Consider the following 18,491-nt stretch of genomic DNA (forward strand, 5'->3'; position numbering starts at 1 on the left):
GCGCATGCGTCGAGCCGTCGGGGGCGGTGGCTGCGCATGCGCAGCCGCCCCCGACGGCTCGACGCATGCGCATAGCTGTATAGCGGTGGCCGCGCATGCGCACAGCGGTAGTAGCGCCCGGAGCGGCGGCGGCGGCGGCGGCGGCATGTGAGTAGGGGGCGGCGGGGACACCGGGCCGGGCTAGGCCGCACTAGGCCTCACTAGGCCTCACTAGGCCTCGCCGCCCCCTCCCCGTTAATTTTGCTGTCTCCCCGCAGGCAGGCGGCCCTGGAAATCACGGCCCGCTACTGCCGTAACGAGATGGAGCAGTACGGACGGTGCGTGGCCGCCAGCCCGGCCTCTTGGCAAAGCGATTGTCACCGTCTTCGCCTCAGTATGTCCCGCTGCGCTGCCGCCCAGTGAGTGCGGGAGGGTCGGGGTCGGGGCTGGGCCTGCCGGGTTGGAGCTCAGGCCGGTTGGGCCTGTCAGGGTTGGGCCTAACCGGTTCCCGGGAGCTGAGGGCCCGTTGTTGTCTCGCAGCCCGATCGTGCAGCAGATCCGCCAACGTTGCGCGGAGCCGTTCGCCGCCTTCGAGCAGTGTTTGAAGGAGAACCAAGCCTCCGTTGTGAACTGCAGCGACCACGTCAACGCTTTCCTGCTCTGCGCTGACCAGGTGAAGCTCTCCACGTGAGGTGAGTGTCGGGATGCGGAGAGGAGTCGCTTTCCCTCGAGACCTGCAGTCCGGAGCCCTCCTGCTGCTTGTGAGCCACTTATTTAATCGGCCGGAGTGGAATAGTCCAGCCCAGAACAGACATAGACCCGCTTTTTTGTCCCTCTAGCATTCCCTTCCTGTCTCAGAAAAATAGAGAGCACAACCAGGAAGTTTTATTTAGGCTAAAAGTGTGGTAATTCATTAGCGTGGATTCTCAGGGGCTGTAGGTGACGTGTGTGTGGCCGTTATGGATGGGAACGCGGCAGCGTATTTCTCCAAACGGGTCGGTGATTCTCAGTATTGGGTTAAGCCGATACCCCGCGGCAAAAAACTCTGGGAGAAAAGCAACTTTGCTGAGGTAAAGTCATGATTTTTGTCCAAATCTGTTACTTAACCCGGTCATCGGTTTTATACGGTAATTACGCAGAACGGTTTTGTTGGCGTAGGTGAGCTTGTACACATCTACAGAGCAACGTTAAAAGTTAAGAACGTGTTAGTGAGCGTATAGAAATCGCCTGAATGTGACGTACTCCCGTGTCCTGACGTGGTAATCCGCTGTACCTCGTAACTAGGGTGCTGCGTGTGCACGGAGCCTACCTGATGCTTTTATTTGTGCTGGTTTTTTCACAGGGGAGCCTTGGAATTGAAACTCATCTTCAGGAGTGAATGAAAAGTCTTTCTGTACCCTGGAGTATCGTTCCAACGCTTGGTTGGGTTGGTTTTTTTCCCCCTCTGAAAAACGAAGCGCAGCCCCGCGATGGGGATTTCTTGGGTCTGGTCACACTACGTTTGTCTTCAGCACGCAGCTGGACTCTGACCGGGATGTCAGAGCGTTCCTGATCCATCAGCATTTGTGTGCTGATAGTGCTGCGGAGTTACCTCAAAAAATTTTAAATAAATCACAGAACTATGTTGAAGCGACAGCGAAGGATCAGCAGCAACCTGCAGATGTGCTTGAAAAAGAACCAAAAGCTAAAATCAGCCCTTACCTCTTTTTCTGCAGTCTGTTCTTCCACAGTTCCTTTGATAATTAAGCAGAATATTTTCCTTTGCCCCAATAAAAAAAAAAAAAAAAATCCACTTTTCAAGATCCCAAGCCAGTTCTGGCTTTTCCCACCGATGGTGGAAGCTGCTCTCTGAGCCGAACCGACTACGGGGACCTTTTTGTGACCGTAAACGTCCCCACGTGAAAACGTCCTGTGCGGCTCCCAATTTTGGGGCTGCCGTGAGGGGTTGTAGCCCCGGGCCTTCTGCCGGGTTAGAACAGCAGAGGGAGTCTTCCCGCCGGCAGAGACGGCAGAAAAACTGCGGATTTGGGAGCACCGACCGCTCTATCGACGGCGCAAGGAGAGAACTTCCAGTGCAGGGGTGTGGAGGGGCACCTCGTTCTTACACGGGGGGAACAAAGAGCCCAGCTCTAAGGAGAGGTTGTTTCTGGGCTGTAATTAGTAGGAAAAAATGAAATTAAAACCATAAAAGAAACAATAGATGGTGTAACGAGGAGTGGATTAAGAGCCGGGGCTCACGGGATCTGTGAGCGCTGTTGTGGAGGGAGAGTTTGGGTCTACTCTGGTGTGCCGTGTCCAAAAAATCACTGCTCGGTGTGTTGTCTGTTAAGTGGGACTGAGAATCTCTCCCAGCAGAAGTTTAAAGCTTGGGAAGCCCTTGGGGCACTGGAGAGCAGGTACGAGGAAGGAGAAACGAGCTTCTACCACCTAGTTACACAAATGCAGCGTCAGAGGAACAGCTTTGCTGCTCTCCGAAGTAGAAGCTTCGTTTTCCAGAAGAGTTACAGGGAACCATAAACCAAAATTTTCCAGAAGCACGCAGGGAACAGATAACACGCAGAAACTATTGTGCACAGCGCCAGCAGAATCTTTTCTCTGAACGCGCAGCACAGCTTTCCTGCGGTTGTGAGGTTGGGTTTTTTAAGAGAGGGTGAGGCACGGACCGGGAAACTTGGCTTTGACCTGGTTCCCAGGGGTTCGTACCCCTTTCCTGGGACACATTAATCCTTCTGCGCGTTTCAGCCAGGCGTAAGTCCAAGCGTTCGCCTTTGAGCCTGTGGCGGTTGGCAAACGTCGCTTGGCATTTTCCAGTTGGGCAGAGTTTTAACTCCTTTGGGGAGAGGGACGGCAGATTTAAGTTGATCTGTTCCAGCTTCTAGCGGAGCCCGAATCGCGAAGCTGGCTGTCGGCGTTGCTGTTGTCTGTCTCGCGGAGGTGGCCGCGTTTCAGCAGCGATGGGAACGCGTGGAGGCGCTGGGGTTCACGTCTAAAAACATCTGTGCGCGCTTGCAGAAGACTCTCTGCTTCCTTTTATCAAATGGTGCGCCTTTGAAACGTAAAGAGCCGTTTTATCTTCCGGCAGAAGAGTTGGGAGAAAAAAGGTGACGGTAGCTGTGCTTCAAAGTGAATTTAGAGATGGGGCAAGTGCTACCAGAAAAGGGGGAGAAATCTATTTTTAGTGAGTCTTTTGAGTTTTATTTATACTGGGCAGCGCCCCATTCGTCAGAAACGCCTGCGGTGTGAATAGCTTTATTAAGGATGCCGTTAGACGGGAGCGAAGGTGCTTTACATGTTGTTGACATTGTATTGAAATGTCAGCCTGTCAGCAGAAAAGCCATTTTTCATTACTTTTAAGGTGCGCTGGGCCCCCTCTTAAGCCCAGTTATGCCTCCTCCTCCTCGGGAGCCTGAGCCACTCGATTATTACTTGCTCTTACACGTTAACCGCTGAGCTGCCAGGCGCTCGGTGTTGTCACCGATGAGCCAAACTCTCACAGAATTCAGTTAACTTGTTAATTAGGGAGAGGAAGGTGCTGCTCCACCCCGTTTCTGTCTCTTCCGCGGAGGGAAATGCTTTCTGAGAAACTATTAGTGAGGCAGCCGCAAGTTTTATTCCGAAGAAAGAATTTACATCGTTCGCTACGTGTGTAATGTAAATGTAAAATAATTTTGTGTAGTGGAGAATGAGGATGGAACCTTCCCGTGGAGGGAAGTGTTGCGGTGATGGCCACTCCCTGAAATCGTTGCCTTCCTCAGTTTACCGGCTCCTTTGGAGAAGTTTCTCGGTTAAATCAATTGTAGCCCTGGCAAATTTGGCAAATCCCTTTGTGAAAAGTGAAAGGAATACCAGCAATTTTCTTTCCTTCGACTGGGGGTGCCAGATAATGGCTGGACGAAGCCAGAGAGTATTCTCTTGGCCTCGAAGGAATCTGTAGCTATACGTGCATATATGTATCGCTGGAATAAAATCGGAGTGGCAGCTACAGCTATTTCTGGCCTTGACAAACGCAAGGGCTGCGGATCTGACTTGCTCGGAGTTGGAAACAAGGCAAAGCCGTTACACAGGGTGAGCAAGCGCCCTGCGAATGTCGGGAAAAGCTGTTCTTTCCAAGTCCAGCTGTTGGTTTTTCAGTCCTGTCACTGGAAATATATTTAGCAGTAAAAGCTAAAAGGAGCGGCGGTTGTACCGGCATCTTTCACAAGGTGTGGGCTGGCAAGGGAGACCTCTGAAAACCTGAGAATTAAATAAGAATTAGGAACCCAGGAAGCGTTCTCTTCATTTCTTGTACCGCAGGATTATGATATTGTCTCGTACCTCCTGGTTTGATTAGGACAGGATCGTGGAAGCAAGTGCAGGAAGCCGTTAGGCTAAACAAGGGGAAAAAAGTCCTCGGGCAAGTCAATCAGACTGGTAGGTTCAGCTTTATCTCCAAAGGCTGCAAAGAGATTCAGCTAAATTAATGCCAAGTGCCTGAAATCAATAAGTGAATAAGCCTGTATTTCCCAGAGTGGGAGTCTTGAGCGGGGCGGGGGGATAGAGCAGGATTCGGTTAGATTGGTCCTCTCGCATCCTCCCCCACGCAAACCAGACCGAAATAAAGACTAAGGCCCTGCAGTAACCAAGGAGAAGAACCCGAAGGAGCCGGTTCCGAGGTGGCTGAGAACCGTTGGGAGCAGGGTCGGACTTGTGTGGGTGTGCTCGCTTGGGGGTTAATTCCTGCAAAGGATCCGTCGTTCACACAAGTGTTTTTCTGTCGCTACAGCCCGTGTCTTGTCTTCTGGCATGGGCTTTGCCGGTCTCTCCTTGGTTTCTACCTCCTGGTTCTGGGTTTTCTCCACTTTTAATGGTTCTCAACTCTTGTTTTCAGTCAAACGTGCGTTTAGGCTGGTAGTTAAGGGAACTGGATGCCATTTTTTTTTTCTTTTTTTAACTTACCCCCTGTCTTTCTGTGTGGCCTTGGAAGCTAGTCGTGACATGTTCTGTGTCTCTGTTTACTCATCTCTGAAATAAGTAACACCTACTTGGCTGGGGAGTAATGAGGGATAATTAATTAATGCATGCAAGCAGTTTTGAGGTCCTTCACTAAGAGAAAGCCAAGGATCATTAGGTTAGTTAATTCTCTGCTTTGTTTTCCCTCCGTTTCTTCTCGGTTTAGATCTCTCAGAATGTAAAGTTAAGCGTGTCAAGACTTTTTTCAGCCTGTTGCTTTAACTCCTGTTGATGTCACTTTTCCTTTCAAGTGGAACTTTAAAACCAATAAGGTAAATTACACATGATCCTAGAACGAGGAACTAACAAAAACATCTCTTTAATTTTTCATCCAGAAAATATTCTCGTTTTACACTCTGCTTCTCTTACTTAAAGGAACCATAAATCAGCGTGTTCCTTTGGTGTTTGCAGTCACAGGGAGAGATTTAGTGCTGCTGGCAGGCCCGGCTCCGAAACGGGCAACTGTCGAGGGCAGAGAGCTGTACGGAGCCACATTCCGTTCACACACACGGTTGCTTTACTTGGCTGTCGTCCAGATGATTTTTTTGTTTTGTTTTGTTTTTTGAGTCACTTGTGAGCACGAGGGAAGTTGTGTGGGCAGAAGGGAACGTTTTTCATCTCCTGGTCAGTCTGTCACCTCGACTCATCGCTGGCTCTTGAACTTGAACTCCCTTGTCACCGTCAGGCTCCTTTCCATCAGCAGCTCCGGGTCTAGCCTCGCTCTTCACCGTATTTATTTATTTATCCACGTTGGGATTCTAGTTCCTCTTGCAGCTAACTCCCTCCTGCTACCGAGTTTGCTGACTCCGTTAAGGTATGAACGGCCGCCGACACTAAGTCTCCTTTGCTCCAGGATACCTAGTATTCCTGGGAATACTAACGTTCCCGGGATACCTAGTATTCCTGGGAAAGGAATCGGATGGGCTGTCCTCCTGAGGAGCCCAGGCCACCCTCTGTGGGGCTGCAGGGAGCCAGCTGACTGCTCGTGCGTGCAGTTTGTCTGCCTGTGCTGAGGCAAGCTTCAGATTTCCACTTAGTTTGCTTTTTTTTTTTTTTTATTTTCAAATGTACATGCAAAAAAAAAAAAAACAAACCCCAAACCATCGGCACATCACAGCACTGGATCACAAGGAAGAAAGGGTGGGGGGGTTTCAGTGGGTGAAGCTGGCTCTGGTATTTGGGAGAAACATCGATTTGCACATAGTTCACTGTAACATTCTCTTAAAACTTAATCTAAACCGAGACCGTTTCTAGTGCAAGAGCCTCTAAAAAGAACACACAGCTTTAGGAGTTTTTCCGTTTCATTTCTTAAGGGTGGGTGACCACCCAACAAAGGTGGGAGTCACCCAGCTGCAGCAGCTCGGTCTAGAACTGGTCTATCTGGGCAAACATCTGTCATAAACAGCCGTTTCTGCCAAAGGCTCCCCCTTCCCTCATAAAAAGAAATGTCAAAGCGTCTGTAAACTATGTACACGACTGCCTTCTGGGGAGAGACATCGATACTGAGAGCAAAGGAAAGTCCAGCTACGGAACCTGGCGCTGCAAACACAACGGGAAGTGACTGCACATCAGCACGGGTCACGTTCACACAGCTTTATTAAAGGTGAGGCAACGGTGGGGGTGATCGTTATAAGGGCCGTGGTTCTGTTACACGGCATTTTGTGCGTCAGTTCCGAGAAGGTGAAAAAGTCCTGATAAAAAGCAAAATGCATCAGGACCGCATCTCCTTTCATCCCCGAATCCAGGATTATGTAGTTGCTGGGAATCTTCCTCCGTAGCTGCAGACGGCGAAAATTAACCTTTTCTTTTTCGTTGGAGAGGCAAGACACCTTTGAAATCAGACTGGCAAGCCTGCGGAGGCTTAGAAGTAAAACATCACATACAGGAACATCAGTCAGGCAAGTTCTCGGGTCTAGACGCGCAACTCTGGAGATCCGAGATTTAAAAATAAGTCATTATTTCCTTTTGGAGTTGCCTGCCAGTCGTTCAGTTCAAATAGAGAAGGGAAGGGTAGTTCTGGAGGACCGTATTCCTTCAGCGGACGTGCCGTAAGCAGGCTCTTGGGAAAACCTGACCTTTCCAGGAATACCGGCTGTCTTTCACCCATAGAAAGAGCCAAATCCCAGACTTGGGTCCTAGGTAGGAGAATAAAGAGTTTCCCTTTGGTAATAATTCAGATTTCCATTCTCTGCTCTCTCTTTCTTGCCCTTTTTGGGGGTTAGCGTTACTGCCGACCCGGTTCTGGTAACGTGGCATTATGGTGGGCAGAGAAAACGGATTATTCCTGCCGATCCGCAGCGGGGACATGCTTTTCTCTTGCCTGAGTCCTGATGTCGCCCCCGGGTTGCTCTCAAAGCGAAAACCTCTTGGAGCTAAGCGACTTGGCAGGGACGCGTTGTAGGATAATGCAATCCGGTTCCTTTCTCTCGTCGCTTGGTGGGAAGCGAGGTGCTAGGATGCCTTCGGTGAAGTGAGTCGGGGTGGGAAATCCTGCTCTGGACAGACCTACGGAGCAAGGGCTTTCTAGCAGAAATATTTTTAGAGGAAAAGCATTTCACTTTGCTGTTTTAAAAAAGAAACAATCAGAAATTAGTGTGGCCGGCAGCTGTGATTAAGTCTTTGTCCCGTCCATACAGGGAGTAGAACTGCCCCGTTAGAGACAGACAGACAGACGGACATAAAGGCGATAGATAACTCGCTGTGGGTGTGTTACACTTCTCTTGGCATCCTTGAACGTGAGAGAAGATAAATATTCTGTTGTTTTTGAAGCAGATACTCGAGCATAGCCCTTTCAATCAGGGGCCAAACTACTGCGCGTTTCTGAAATGTCAAACGTTAAAAAAAACCCGTCCTGGTCCGACTGACTGCCAACCCTGTAGAAAACCTCCGAAGCAGCGGTGGCATCCTTCAGAGATGCCTCAGGACCTCGGATTTTACTGTCGAAAATTAACCTTGTCCCATGAAGCCCGCGCGTCTGGATTGGGAAATGAGGCAAAACAGCACGGCGAGCAGCTCAGCTGCAAGCAAGACTTAAATAAACCGAGTTCTTGTGGGAAGGGGCACCTCCTACTTCTAGGAGCAGCTCTGGTTCGCTTGGCCAGTCTTTGTTTGCAGGACATAATGCTCAAAAGCTTAAACACTGGACAAACTGCTAAAGTTACAGCTAAACAACATCATACCATCGATCTACTCGTGGCTAGGAAAAAGGAGAGAGGCGATCCAAAGTCCTCCGGGCCGTGAAAGGTCTCCATGAATTAGTGCTTAGGTGTGTGACAGACCTAGCTGCCTCCTCCGTTGTGCAGTGCTCAAGGAATGTCTCTGAAGGTCTCAGTCTTGTTTCTTCTCCCTCACCCTCGTTCTAAATTTGAAGCAGCATCCATCCGAGATACTCGTGAAGAGCTGGCAGCTTTTCTATGGTCAGGATGTGAAGTAGGAGCTCTGCATGGAGTAGAGTCGGTCAATGGGGTTGCCCACACGGGCTTGGAGGAGGTTGGCTTCGGCCGTGGACAGCAAGCAGTCTCCCAGGTGGCTGATGCTGTCGCTGTCCATATCGTGAAACACTCCTTCCGAGTCTGGAAGAGGAAGGAAAAGGAAAACGAGCGTGAACGTGGCGCGAGCGTGTCCCGCGGGGAGCCGCAGCACAGAAAAAGGGTGACAGCAGGGCCACGGTTCACCGTGAGCCATGGTCAGCGGGGCTGCTAGGAGGTAAGCCCCACACACGGGGCCAGCTTTAGGCGTAACTCCCTCCTCCCTCACCCAAATATTTCACGTCGGATGGAGGGAAGAGCCCCAACCTCGCTCCCCGGACCCCTAGCAGAGCTCAGTCTGCGGCTCTGGCCTCACCAAACTTCTGAGAAAGGCTCAGCACGAAGTCCGAGTCCTGCGGAGCGCTCGCCGCTGCTGGCTTCATCAGCAGCCACGAGCGGAGTTGGCTTTTCGTGACTCGGGACTGCTACGTGCAGCTTCCGTGCAGAGAGGGGGCAATCCCCACGCCGCTCGCCTACCGTAGGGGTGCAGATGGTCTCCCGGCAGCTGGGGCGGCGTCAGCCCTTGTCTGTACAAGTCTGTGCTGTAGCCGTTCTGATCCAGGGGCAGCAGCTGCTGCTGGGGGATCCGGGGGTAGGGGACCATCAGCCCATCGAGGCCGTGAACGCTCGCGCCGTCTAAAAACACAACCCGCGGGATGGGTTGAAGCAAAAGGCGCGCGGCGCTGTCGCGATAACGCTATTCGCGGGCGCTGCAGCGATGTTCGGTGATCTGAGTCCGGACCAGCACGGCGTGGCGCTAGGCTCCGTGCGTGCGTACGTCCAGCAGAAAAACACCCCGTCGTCTTCTCAAAAAGAGATGCTGCATCACGAGTAGCCGGGCATTACCTAGTTACTCCAGCTTGCGGTTACCCCCATCTGTACACCAACGCAGTTACAACCCGTGCGCTTTTTCCTAATCTCTCCCTCCGCACCTTCTCTCTCAAATCCATTCGAGTCGGTCCCCTCCATCCCAGCCTGCAGCCCCCCCCGCGCTGTCGCCGTGCGCAGCGGCTCCTCACCTTCGCTGTCGTCGTTGCTCTGCCTGCTGTTGCGACCGGTCCCTCTCCCGGTCCCTAAGCGAGGGTTGCCCAGCTGATCTTGCTCCTGCTGTTGCTGCTGCTGCTGTTGTTGCCTGCGAGCGATCTTCTTCATCTACAAGGAAGACGGAGACCCCGGATTTGAGGTTCAGACTGAGAGAGGAGGGGGGGTTTAACGCAGCAGCGGACCGCTGCCGCCTGCGATTCGCAGAGGCCGAGCCCTGCCGTGATATTGCCCTGCTCAGACTCCTCTGGGTGACTCCGCCGCAGTCGATGTTCTCTGCGGTCCTCCCCGCCCGAGAAACGGGGCTGACGGAAAAGGCCGTGTTATCTTTGTGGGAGACGCCGTTTGCAGCTTAAAAACCAAAGGGCTTTGTTTTACTAGGTAGTGGGGTTTTCAAAGCCGTGTATTTTCTGGCTTTACCCCTTAAATTCTGCAAAATTAGGAACGTTTCAACTTCTGGAAGAAAGAAGTGGGAAATCCTTCTAGTCTTTCTATAGTGAGGGGGGAAAAAGCAAATAGAAAAAGAGTAATAAAAAATACCCCAACAACGTGCAAAATGTTAAGCCCTGCAAACATCTATAATTAATCAATTTTTGTATTTCTCTTTAAGCTTTTGTTACTGCTAGGTACGTGTTGTGGGACTAGGTGGACCTGTGGACGGTCCTGCGTAGGCGTTCTTCTGTTCTTCTAAACTTTTTTCTCTTTTTCTAAGCTATTCTACATTTCCTTTTTAATTGAATGAGCGTGTGTGATATCCCCCAGGTACACAGAACCCGGGAACCGTCACTCACCTTGGCTCTCTGGTTTTGGAACCAGACCTGGACCACCCGCACGGTCAAGCCCGTCTCGGCTGCCAGCGTCTCTCTCACCTGTCCACAAAACGCAGAGAGCTGAATCGGAACCCAAGTTGCTCTTAAAAGGATCCGAACCAGCAGTTTTGCTGAACGACCTCCTCGTACCTTTCTGCAAGGTTTTGAGGAAACCTCGAAGGAGGCCTTGAACGCCCGACGCTGCTGCGTGGTGAGGATGGTGCGCGGGCGCTTGGAACGCTTGTGGTCTTTGCTCTCCTCGCCGCCTTTGCCGTGCGAGTGGCTGCCATCTTCGTCCTCGCTTTTCACTGCAACGGAAGATCGGTAGCGGTGATTCAGCAAAGAGCGGCCTTTCTGGGCCAGGGCAAGGAGTCAGAGAAACCTGTCGGAGTTTTGCTCCTTCCAAGGTGGGATTTAGAGCAGAAGCGCGGAAGGAAGCCGGCAAAGCTCGTGGACTGAGCTGTGGCTCAGGGGAACGGTGTCGATTCAGAGACGGAGCTCATGGGCCACCTCGGTCCCATGTCGTCCATTCTGTAAAGCCCAGAGCAGCCCCCCCAAACCTCTCCAGACCAGCCAAGTCGATCTCAGCAGCCTGGTACCCCCTTGGCTGCCTATCACCAAGGGGAAAAGATGCCACAACCTCCACCTACCTACATCTGCTCCCTCTGAAACCTTCCCTGCGGTTAATCGGGGACCAGGCGGTACCTGCTCTCTACAAGGCTCACCCTGGTTCCCCACCCTCAGCCCCTCTCCAGCCCCAGCCCCTCACCGGACTCAGTGGGTGCCGGGCTGATAGCGCTCAGCATCTCCTTCTCCTTCTCGTAGTCGCTGCGGCACAGCAGCTGCCCCTCCTTGAGCACAAACTCATCTCCTCGTTGCAGGCGCCGCTCACACTCGCAGCAGTAGAAGCAGTGAACGTGGTAGACGTTCTCCAGCACCCGCATGATGAGCTCGGAGGGGGCGATCGCCTTCAAGCAGCTGCTGCACTTGGTCTGGAACAGCCTGCAAAGAAGATCCCAGTGGTTTAGACACTTGGGTAGGGAAGATCAGCCCTGGGTTGAGGCTCAGGAAGAAGGGGGTGGATGTTTGGAGCTCTGCTAGCACGCCCCAGCAAGAAACGCACGTCCCAACTGTGTTTTGGGGCTTTCTGACCTTCCGTAGTACCGGGAAGGAACGCGAACTTGCCTGGCCCAACAGGACAGAGGTCTACGTCCCCCTCTTCCTCTCCAGGGCTGGCCAGTGCCTGGCTTTGTTAGGTTGCTCCTCGTGAGAGGACTTTACGGGCCGTCCCCGGGGCCTGGAGGAGCCTTACCCTGGGGAGTCCCACGGGGGAGGCTGTTTGTGCCCCACACCGTGTCCAGAGAGAGAAATAAACAACTGCTGAGCGCCCCGCGTACAGAGCAGATGGTTCTGATGAAGTAATTTGGGATCTAAACAAATGTGAGCGGTGGTGGCTGCCGGCTGACAGCTTCTATTTAGCCACTTGACAAGAGAAAGTAATAAAATAGGGATTAATTAGGCTGTTGTTTAAACACACAGGATCTTCCCCACCAGCAGGGAACTCATAAACTGGGATTGAGAACAAGACTGGGTTAATCCTCCTGGCAAACTCTGTGGAGCAGGATGAAGAGGCTTACAGGGGTGGGCTCATCCCTTCCAAATACCACCATGGATTTGTGCTGTGCGGTGGCTTTCGGCTGAAGTGTCTGGGACATTCCAACTGGAATGGTGTGGGATTTCTCTCTCCTTTGTGTGAGTGCGTTTGCATGTGTGTTCCTCTTTCCCTCCCCGTCTCTCTTTCTCTCCCCTTTCCTCTTTGTCTTTCTGTAAGACGCACTTGAAAAATAATAATAATCGAGTTTGAGTTGAAAAAGCCGGGAGTAAAGAGCGGCCTTTTAACCACAACCGCTCACTGTCTTACGAAGGAGCAAACTGGGAGCGTGTTCCAGGCACAATCCCAGTCCGAATCTGGGCAGAGTCCAAATCTGTCCCTTTCCTAATGCCAAGGTCCTTCTGTCGCAGCAGAAGCGAAATAGTAAAAAGAATCAAAAAGACCCAACAGTAGAGCCAGCCCGTGATCACGGCTACCTGGGACCAATCCGGAACGTGGGACGTATTCCTAAACGTTAAGTTATTAATGTTCCAGGACTTTAAGCCCAGATGGAAGATAACGGTGACGTAGTCTGACCCCCCGTTCTTTGCAACCCGGAGAACCTCGCCCAGCGATCCCCGCCTCGGGGCGGTTCGCTGGTGGCAGCCGCGCTCGCGGCTGGAGGCTCCAGGGAAGCGGGTCTGTCCGCATCCATTTGGAAGAGCTTCCAGAGGCTAGCTAGCTCCTCGTTCCTTATTTCCAATTTGAATTTTCCTTTATTCCGTGCCCAGCAACTAGACTTTGTCACGTCTTTTATCTTCCCGAGAACCGCTTATAATTAGTTCTGCCAATTGCGGGTAATCAAGCTGTTCTTCTTCCCGGGTTTCTGTCCCCTATCCTTCAACCAGCTGGTTTAAGAGCCAGTACTGACTTTTCTTTGCATCTCAGCTGGGAGAACCGCTGTCCCCAAAGAAAGCTCTGCCTGGCTTTGCTGTCTGCTGTCGCGCAGGTGAATTTGGTGATCCAAACGTCGCTCGACTTTGAGACAAGCTAGCCCCGAGCTCCCGTCTGCTCTTGCCGCATCTTTTGAAGACAGGTTTACTCCTGTAGCACACCCCAGCCACGCTGGTTCTGCCCCAGAGCCCCAAATCCAGGGACAGACACCTTAAGCGCATAGACCTGACAAACAGAAGCTTTACTTCGATATCCCGACCCGTCTCCAAGTAAGGAACAGGATCGTTTAGGAAAACACTGATGGAAAACCCCCTGTCTTGTTCCACACTTGTATTTTCTTAATTATTTTTATCCGTATCCACACCGGAGCATTCCCTGGGTCCTTTTCTATTTCTAGCCTCAGCGATATTGCTGGTTGCTTGAGGAAAACATCCAGAATATTGCTTAGCCAAGGCAGGTAGAGGAAAGCTTTGAGCGTGATGTGCTTCTAACTGCGGGCAGGCGCGTAGCGAGAGGGATGGAGCAGGACAAGGAAACGCGGGAACAGATGTCGGAGCTGGGAAAGGAGACCCGTTCACCTGCAAGGCACCCAGCCGATTCCTCCCGCTGCTGTTGGGACAAGGCAGTTAGCAAGCCTTATTTAAAGATGCTGTCATGTGCCAGATTTCCACGAAAAGGGCTTTTTTTTTTTTTTTTTTTGCAGCTATCAGGTGAGGGAAGCGCCGTTACTGCGCCGTAACTCAATAACGCTTTTGGCATCGCAAAGCCCGCGCCCTCCCATCTCCCAGCTAAGCCCCGAAAACAAATCCGCTCTGCTTTGTACTAATTGAAGAAAACATTCAGCAAGCAGCTCATAAACACGGTGTCAGCTCGCATTACACAAAATTAAAATTCTCAGCCCCTCCAACACCAGGAATTCCTAAAGAGGCTGGTTTTAATATTGCCTGAATCCGTTTAAGTCAAGGTAATATTGTTTGGGTTGCCATAGGAACAAAATACATCTCCGTTGCTGGCGGTGGGTTACGGGGAGGCTTGGGAGGCTGCGCTGCGGACGCGGCTGCTCCGCGTCTAGAAGCGACTGCCTGCAGAAACTACGCCGAGGCACCGTCCGAAAAACGAGCGCGTGCCCGGGTTCGTAATGAAAAGTGCGTTTAGGAACAGCAGTGACACGAGCGAGGCCTCTGCGTGCTCCCGGAGAAGAGCAGAGCCTCGGCAGCGGGTGCCCGTAACTCACCACCACTGTACCCTCCTCCTTTCGGAAAGACCCCTGTGCCGCCCGAGCCTCACAGTCCACGTGCCTCCGCTTCTGTTTTGACCAGATCTCCCCGTGTCCTTACTCAAAAATTCCCCCCCTCCCTGACCTCAGTTTCTGTTCAAGATTTCCTTACGGGAGGTGCAGGCGGGCTGTCAGCTTTTATTCCTGCGAACGTTCAGAAACCACTCGGCAGGTAGAGGCAGGTGCGTGCGCCACAGGTACAAACCCCACGTCCTTCTTAGCGGCTCGCCTCAAATGAATTACCTTCGCAAATGATAAGAGTTTGCTTTTCCTGCCGGGGGATTGCTCGCCTTGATGGAAAAAGTGCCCGTAGCGGGAAAGCGGATGGGTTATAAGCGGGAACGTCTTTGGGAATTGCAAAGAAGGCGGCTCTGGAGCAAGCGGGGCGGTTACTCACGAGTCGGCGTTGTGAGAGAGGCTTGGGGCTACAAGGGACGGTTTTCGGCAGCCGGTTCTTCCCGCTGACGCATCCGTGCCGTTCACCAACGGCACGCGTCACCCAAGCGGGGATGGAGATCCACGGTATCTTAAAAAGAGAGCTTTGACGCCGGGCTGGAGGCCAAACGCACCGGCTGCCCGCGCTCTTCTGCCAGGAGGTGTTCGAGGCCAGATCTGGGGCCGCGCGGCTGGCAGGAGCACGAGCAGCAACGCCTCGGGAGTCCCCGCGCTATTTCTTTATTTCTTTTTTTTATGCCTGGGCACCACAGCACTGCCCAACGTCTCCTTGAAGCTTACGGAAATCTTGGTCCCGACAGCGTCCTGTAGCAAGGAGTTACGCGCTCTGCGAGAAACAATCCCATTACTTGATTCCCTCACCCTACCTACGGCTTCGCTGGCTCTCTTTTTACCATTAGCAGTTTGCTTTTCTTTTAATAACAAACCGGTCGGGGAGAGCCCACGCACGTAATTAATCCCGCCCCGAGAAGTTCAGAAAAATTTCAAAGTGTGGAGCAGCGGGAAGAGGAACCTCAGCAAAGCGACCACGTGCCTCTGCCTGGCTTTTGCACGCGGCCGAGGAGCTCTGAGACCTTTCTACGTCTTTTCAGACATTTCGTGGACTTAATTCATCAGACTTTAGCCCTGGTAAACCCTCCCCAGCTCCTAACTCTCCGTGAATCCTTACGGAGCGCCCCTGACCCAGCTCTTTCTGCCGATGGCACCGGAGGAGAAGCGGCAGCCCGGCTCTCCAGATGGGGACGAGCTGAGCAGCAAATTATTTGAGAACCTCTCTGACCTGCCACAGCACAGAGAAGACGCCGACCCAGGCCTGGGAAGGGTAATTTGGGGGACGTACGATTGTCTCGATGGGATTAAAAGGTGTTAATGAAGCAAGGAATAAGCTGGGAGGCCTGCGCTTCATGAAACTAGCTTATTTAGTTAGGGTTTAGTCAAAATGAAGCAGTCCGGGCTTAAGCGAGGTCTGTTTACTTAACATTGAGCTGCAAAATCCATTGTAGCCGTCTGAAATATTGAAGTGGAACTTGCAAAGCCTCTTGCCAGATTTCGGGCTGGGGGCTAGGGGCGTGATGGGGAAGGGGACGCACAAGGGAAAGCGAGGAGGCAGCGGCAGCACAATACGCCCTTTCATTCCCTACCGCAACAGCCATTTCCCCCGATACCGCGATACAGAGGGGATTAAGGCGGGGGGGAGAAAAAAAAAAAAAAAATTTCCTTCTGCTTAATTTCTGACTTCTTCCAGCAAGGTTGAGTCTTCACAGTCGCGCAGGGCGAACGACCCGACCTTCTCTATCCATCGCTGGAAATATTACTTAATAAGGGTGAGGGCAGCACCGCGGTTTCATAGAACAGAAGGATTTGGGGACGAGGCATGCAGCAAAGAGATCTCCCCAGAGTTTTACATCTAGCACCGCGAGCAGCATTTAAGGTAATTTGGTTATAAAAAGTAACCAAAAAAAAAAAAAAAAGAAAACCATAACCCCCCCCCTGCATCTCCTAAGCGTGGTCCTGCTTGGCTGGACCCTGTAAATGCCCTTGGTGTCCACCCAGAAGGTAAGAGGTGTCACAAGCTCTGCTCCCCGGGCTTGATTCTGTCCACGTCGGCCATGAAAACACGCCGAAAAAAACCCCGCAAACCCAACCGCTATCGCTGCCGAAAACCTCAACCGCAAGCGAAACAGCAAAGCAAAACACCACCAAAGAGGTTCCCAAAGCCAGAGAGATTCATAAATATTAAAGTGACACGAGTGAAGTGCTACTGAAAGATTTAATACTCTGCCGCTGCTCTGTCCCTCAAGGGGTTAAACCCCCCACTGCGAGGATATTACTGCCAGCACGGTGGCACTGAGCCATCACCATATAATCTGATGAACTCTTTTATTAAATTTCACAGGCCTGTCTTCTTTATTAAAATCTCCCAGAATTCATAGGGCGCCTGTCATATCGCTGCTGAATGCTAACAAAAAAATGTGGGTTGGGGTTGGGTTGGGTTTTTGTGTGTCTCCCCCCCCCACCCCCCAACTCTTTGAGTACTGGATTGTGTCGCGGTGTCTCTGTCAGGTGAAGGAGAGGTGGGAGGGACGGTGCTGCTGCCTAAAATCCAGCGGGAAAAACACGTACCCCCCTCCCCAAACCGTCTCCCTTCACGCCCCGCAGCCTCTCCCTGCAGGCAGAGCTCGGTGGCGGGGAAAACGAGTCCCAAAAATGAGTTTTACCCACGTCTACGGACACCCCTTGGGCTGCTCGTGTGCCCGCAGGTGCTTCCCCCCCCCCCACTCCCGGAGGGGCAGCTCGCGCCGTTCAGCCTTCCCCAAACCCCACCGTCCCCGGGGGCAGGGGGCTTCCGCGGTGACGGAAAGAACACGGCAGGACCACGCTTGCCAGGTATCGCGGCTCTCGACATCAGCCGCCATTAACCACTGCTATCCGAGGAACAAAAAACCAAAAAAAAACCCCCAAAAACCCCTGAGCAGACTCCTTCCAAACGCATCCAGAACGGAGGGAAGACGGCAGTCCCGTGTACCTCGAGCGGTTCCCTCCTGCCCTTCGCTTTGAGCTGCTAACGCCCCGTTTAACATCCAAACTGCCTCGCGTTCGCAGCCCCGCCGGACATCTCCTAAGCTGAAAATACTCTCTTGTCGCTGGGGCGGTGGAGGGGAATTCAGCTTCTGCAGTCACCGTCACCTCTGCGGAGCAGAGGCAGAAACGCTCCTGCTCTGCTTTAATCCCGCGTTAGGCTGGCTCTGAGCTGTAGGGACGTGGTGGAATCTCTACGGACCTGTACCGGACTGGAAATTAGGCTGCAGCTTTGGTTTTATGCTCTTTAGAATATACTCTAAATGCCTTTTTTTTTTTTGTTTTTAATATTTCCAACAGGAGACCGTGGGGAGCGCTGCCCTGAGCGGGGACGGGGACCGCGGGACGCGCAGAGCTACGGGGTGCAGGTGCGGCGTTTATTTCTCTGTAGCCCCGTGCAAAGTTCCCGCTGTAATTCAGAGTCCTGCACTTGGTGTTTTTTAAAGGAGGCTGTTCTGCAAGCTGTTGGGAACGACAGAGCGAAGTGCAAGGTGGAGGAGGAGGGTTCTGCCCCGAAACCAGCTGCCTCTGCCTGCCCGGAGAACGACATTGCCCTTTTCTTTTTGAAACGATTTGCTCTTCGAGTGCAGAGAGCTGGTGTGGTGCCTTGGCAAGCCGCCCCATTTTGGGACTCAAGCTGGCTCTTACTCCACGCTAAGCTCTTGGGAAGCTCCAATCCCTGGTTCACAAAAAAAAAAAAAAGAGGGAATTGCATCTCTTGTTTCTGGGGATTCCACCTCTTTGGGAAGAAAGGGAGTTTCTGGTCCTGTATCTCTGAGACAGCGCCCTGCCGAGAAGGGAACCGTCGGCTCCTTTCTCTCTCCTCTTGTTTTCCCCTGCTCCACCCCACAAGGCACAAACCAAAAGCTCGCTCCGGGTCCACGGGTTTAAAGTTGGGAGTTATCAATTCATATTGATTTTGTCCTGCCTTATTGCATGGCTCCGGGAAGCCTCCGCATCTCCATTAGTATGCCTGGCAGGAGAAAGGTTCCTTCGCTTAGTAGCTAGGGGTGATATTACTGATCCAGATAGTATCCAAACTCAATATCCTGTTTCTCCTTTTCTCATTTCCTGTTTGCAGGTCTGAATGCTGGCGTTGTCACAGCGAGACGGGGGGAAGGCAGGGAGAAAGAGAGACAGCAGGACAGTGTGTGCGTGGAGAGGGAGGGCTGGCGGTGGGGGTATTAATGGGGGAAGCGAGGGGGAGGGAGGTAGAAGGGCTGCAGACACTTTTATTACAGATTTAATAATGACAAAAGAACATCATTAAACATTCATTAGAATTATTTAAT

General features: G+C 52.2%; 2 protein-coding genes across 11 annotated transcripts in view; one reads left to right on the plus strand and one right to left on the minus strand.

Annotated features, from left to right (window-relative positions):
* Positions 1-26: 26 nt before the first annotated feature.
* CHCHD5 (coiled-coil-helix-coiled-coil-helix domain containing 5) overlaps positions 27-18,491 on the plus strand; it is a 29,874-nt gene continuing 11,409 nt past the window's right edge. For 3 of the 10 annotated variants that reach the window (XR_008574484.1, XR_008574485.1, XR_008574486.1), the window contains exons 1-4: positions 27-147; positions 258-398; positions 520-671; positions 17,500-17,567. Coding sequence is in view for 5 of the 10 variants with exons in the window: in XM_054807857.1 (XP_054663832.1) it covers positions 146-147; positions 258-398; positions 520-670 (294 nt within the window). In the remaining 5 variants the exon portion in view is untranslated. Of the gene's footprint in view, positions 148-257; positions 399-519; positions 672-1,321; positions 2,179-10,298; positions 10,500-15,865; positions 16,052-17,499; positions 18,351-18,491 lie in introns of those variants that run through there. The other 7 variants (XR_008574482.1, XR_008574483.1, XM_054807857.1 and 4 more) reach the window with 7 other exon arrangements.
* The window catches only part of LOC129198475 (LIM homeobox transcription factor 1-alpha-like), a 28,335-nt gene continuing 16,814 nt past the window's right edge, over positions 6,971-18,491 (minus strand). The window contains exons 4-9 of the mRNA XM_054807764.1: positions 11,115-11,347; positions 10,496-10,653; positions 10,328-10,405; positions 9,515-9,647; positions 8,973-9,131; positions 6,971-8,540 (exon numbers count right to left, since the gene is read on the minus strand). Of these exons, the coding sequence (XP_054663739.1) occupies positions 8,386-8,540; positions 8,973-9,131; positions 9,515-9,647; positions 10,328-10,405; positions 10,496-10,653; positions 11,115-11,347 (916 nt within the window). The 3' untranslated portion in view covers positions 6,971-8,385. The remainder of the gene's footprint in view (positions 8,541-8,972; positions 9,132-9,514; positions 9,648-10,327; positions 10,406-10,495; positions 10,654-11,114; positions 11,348-18,491) is intronic.

Source organism: Grus americana, chromosome 33 (assembly GCF_028858705.1).
Source record: "Grus americana isolate bGruAme1 chromosome 33, bGruAme1.mat, whole genome shotgun sequence".
Classification (NCBI taxonomy): domain Eukaryota; kingdom Metazoa; phylum Chordata; class Aves; order Gruiformes; family Gruidae; genus Grus; species Grus americana.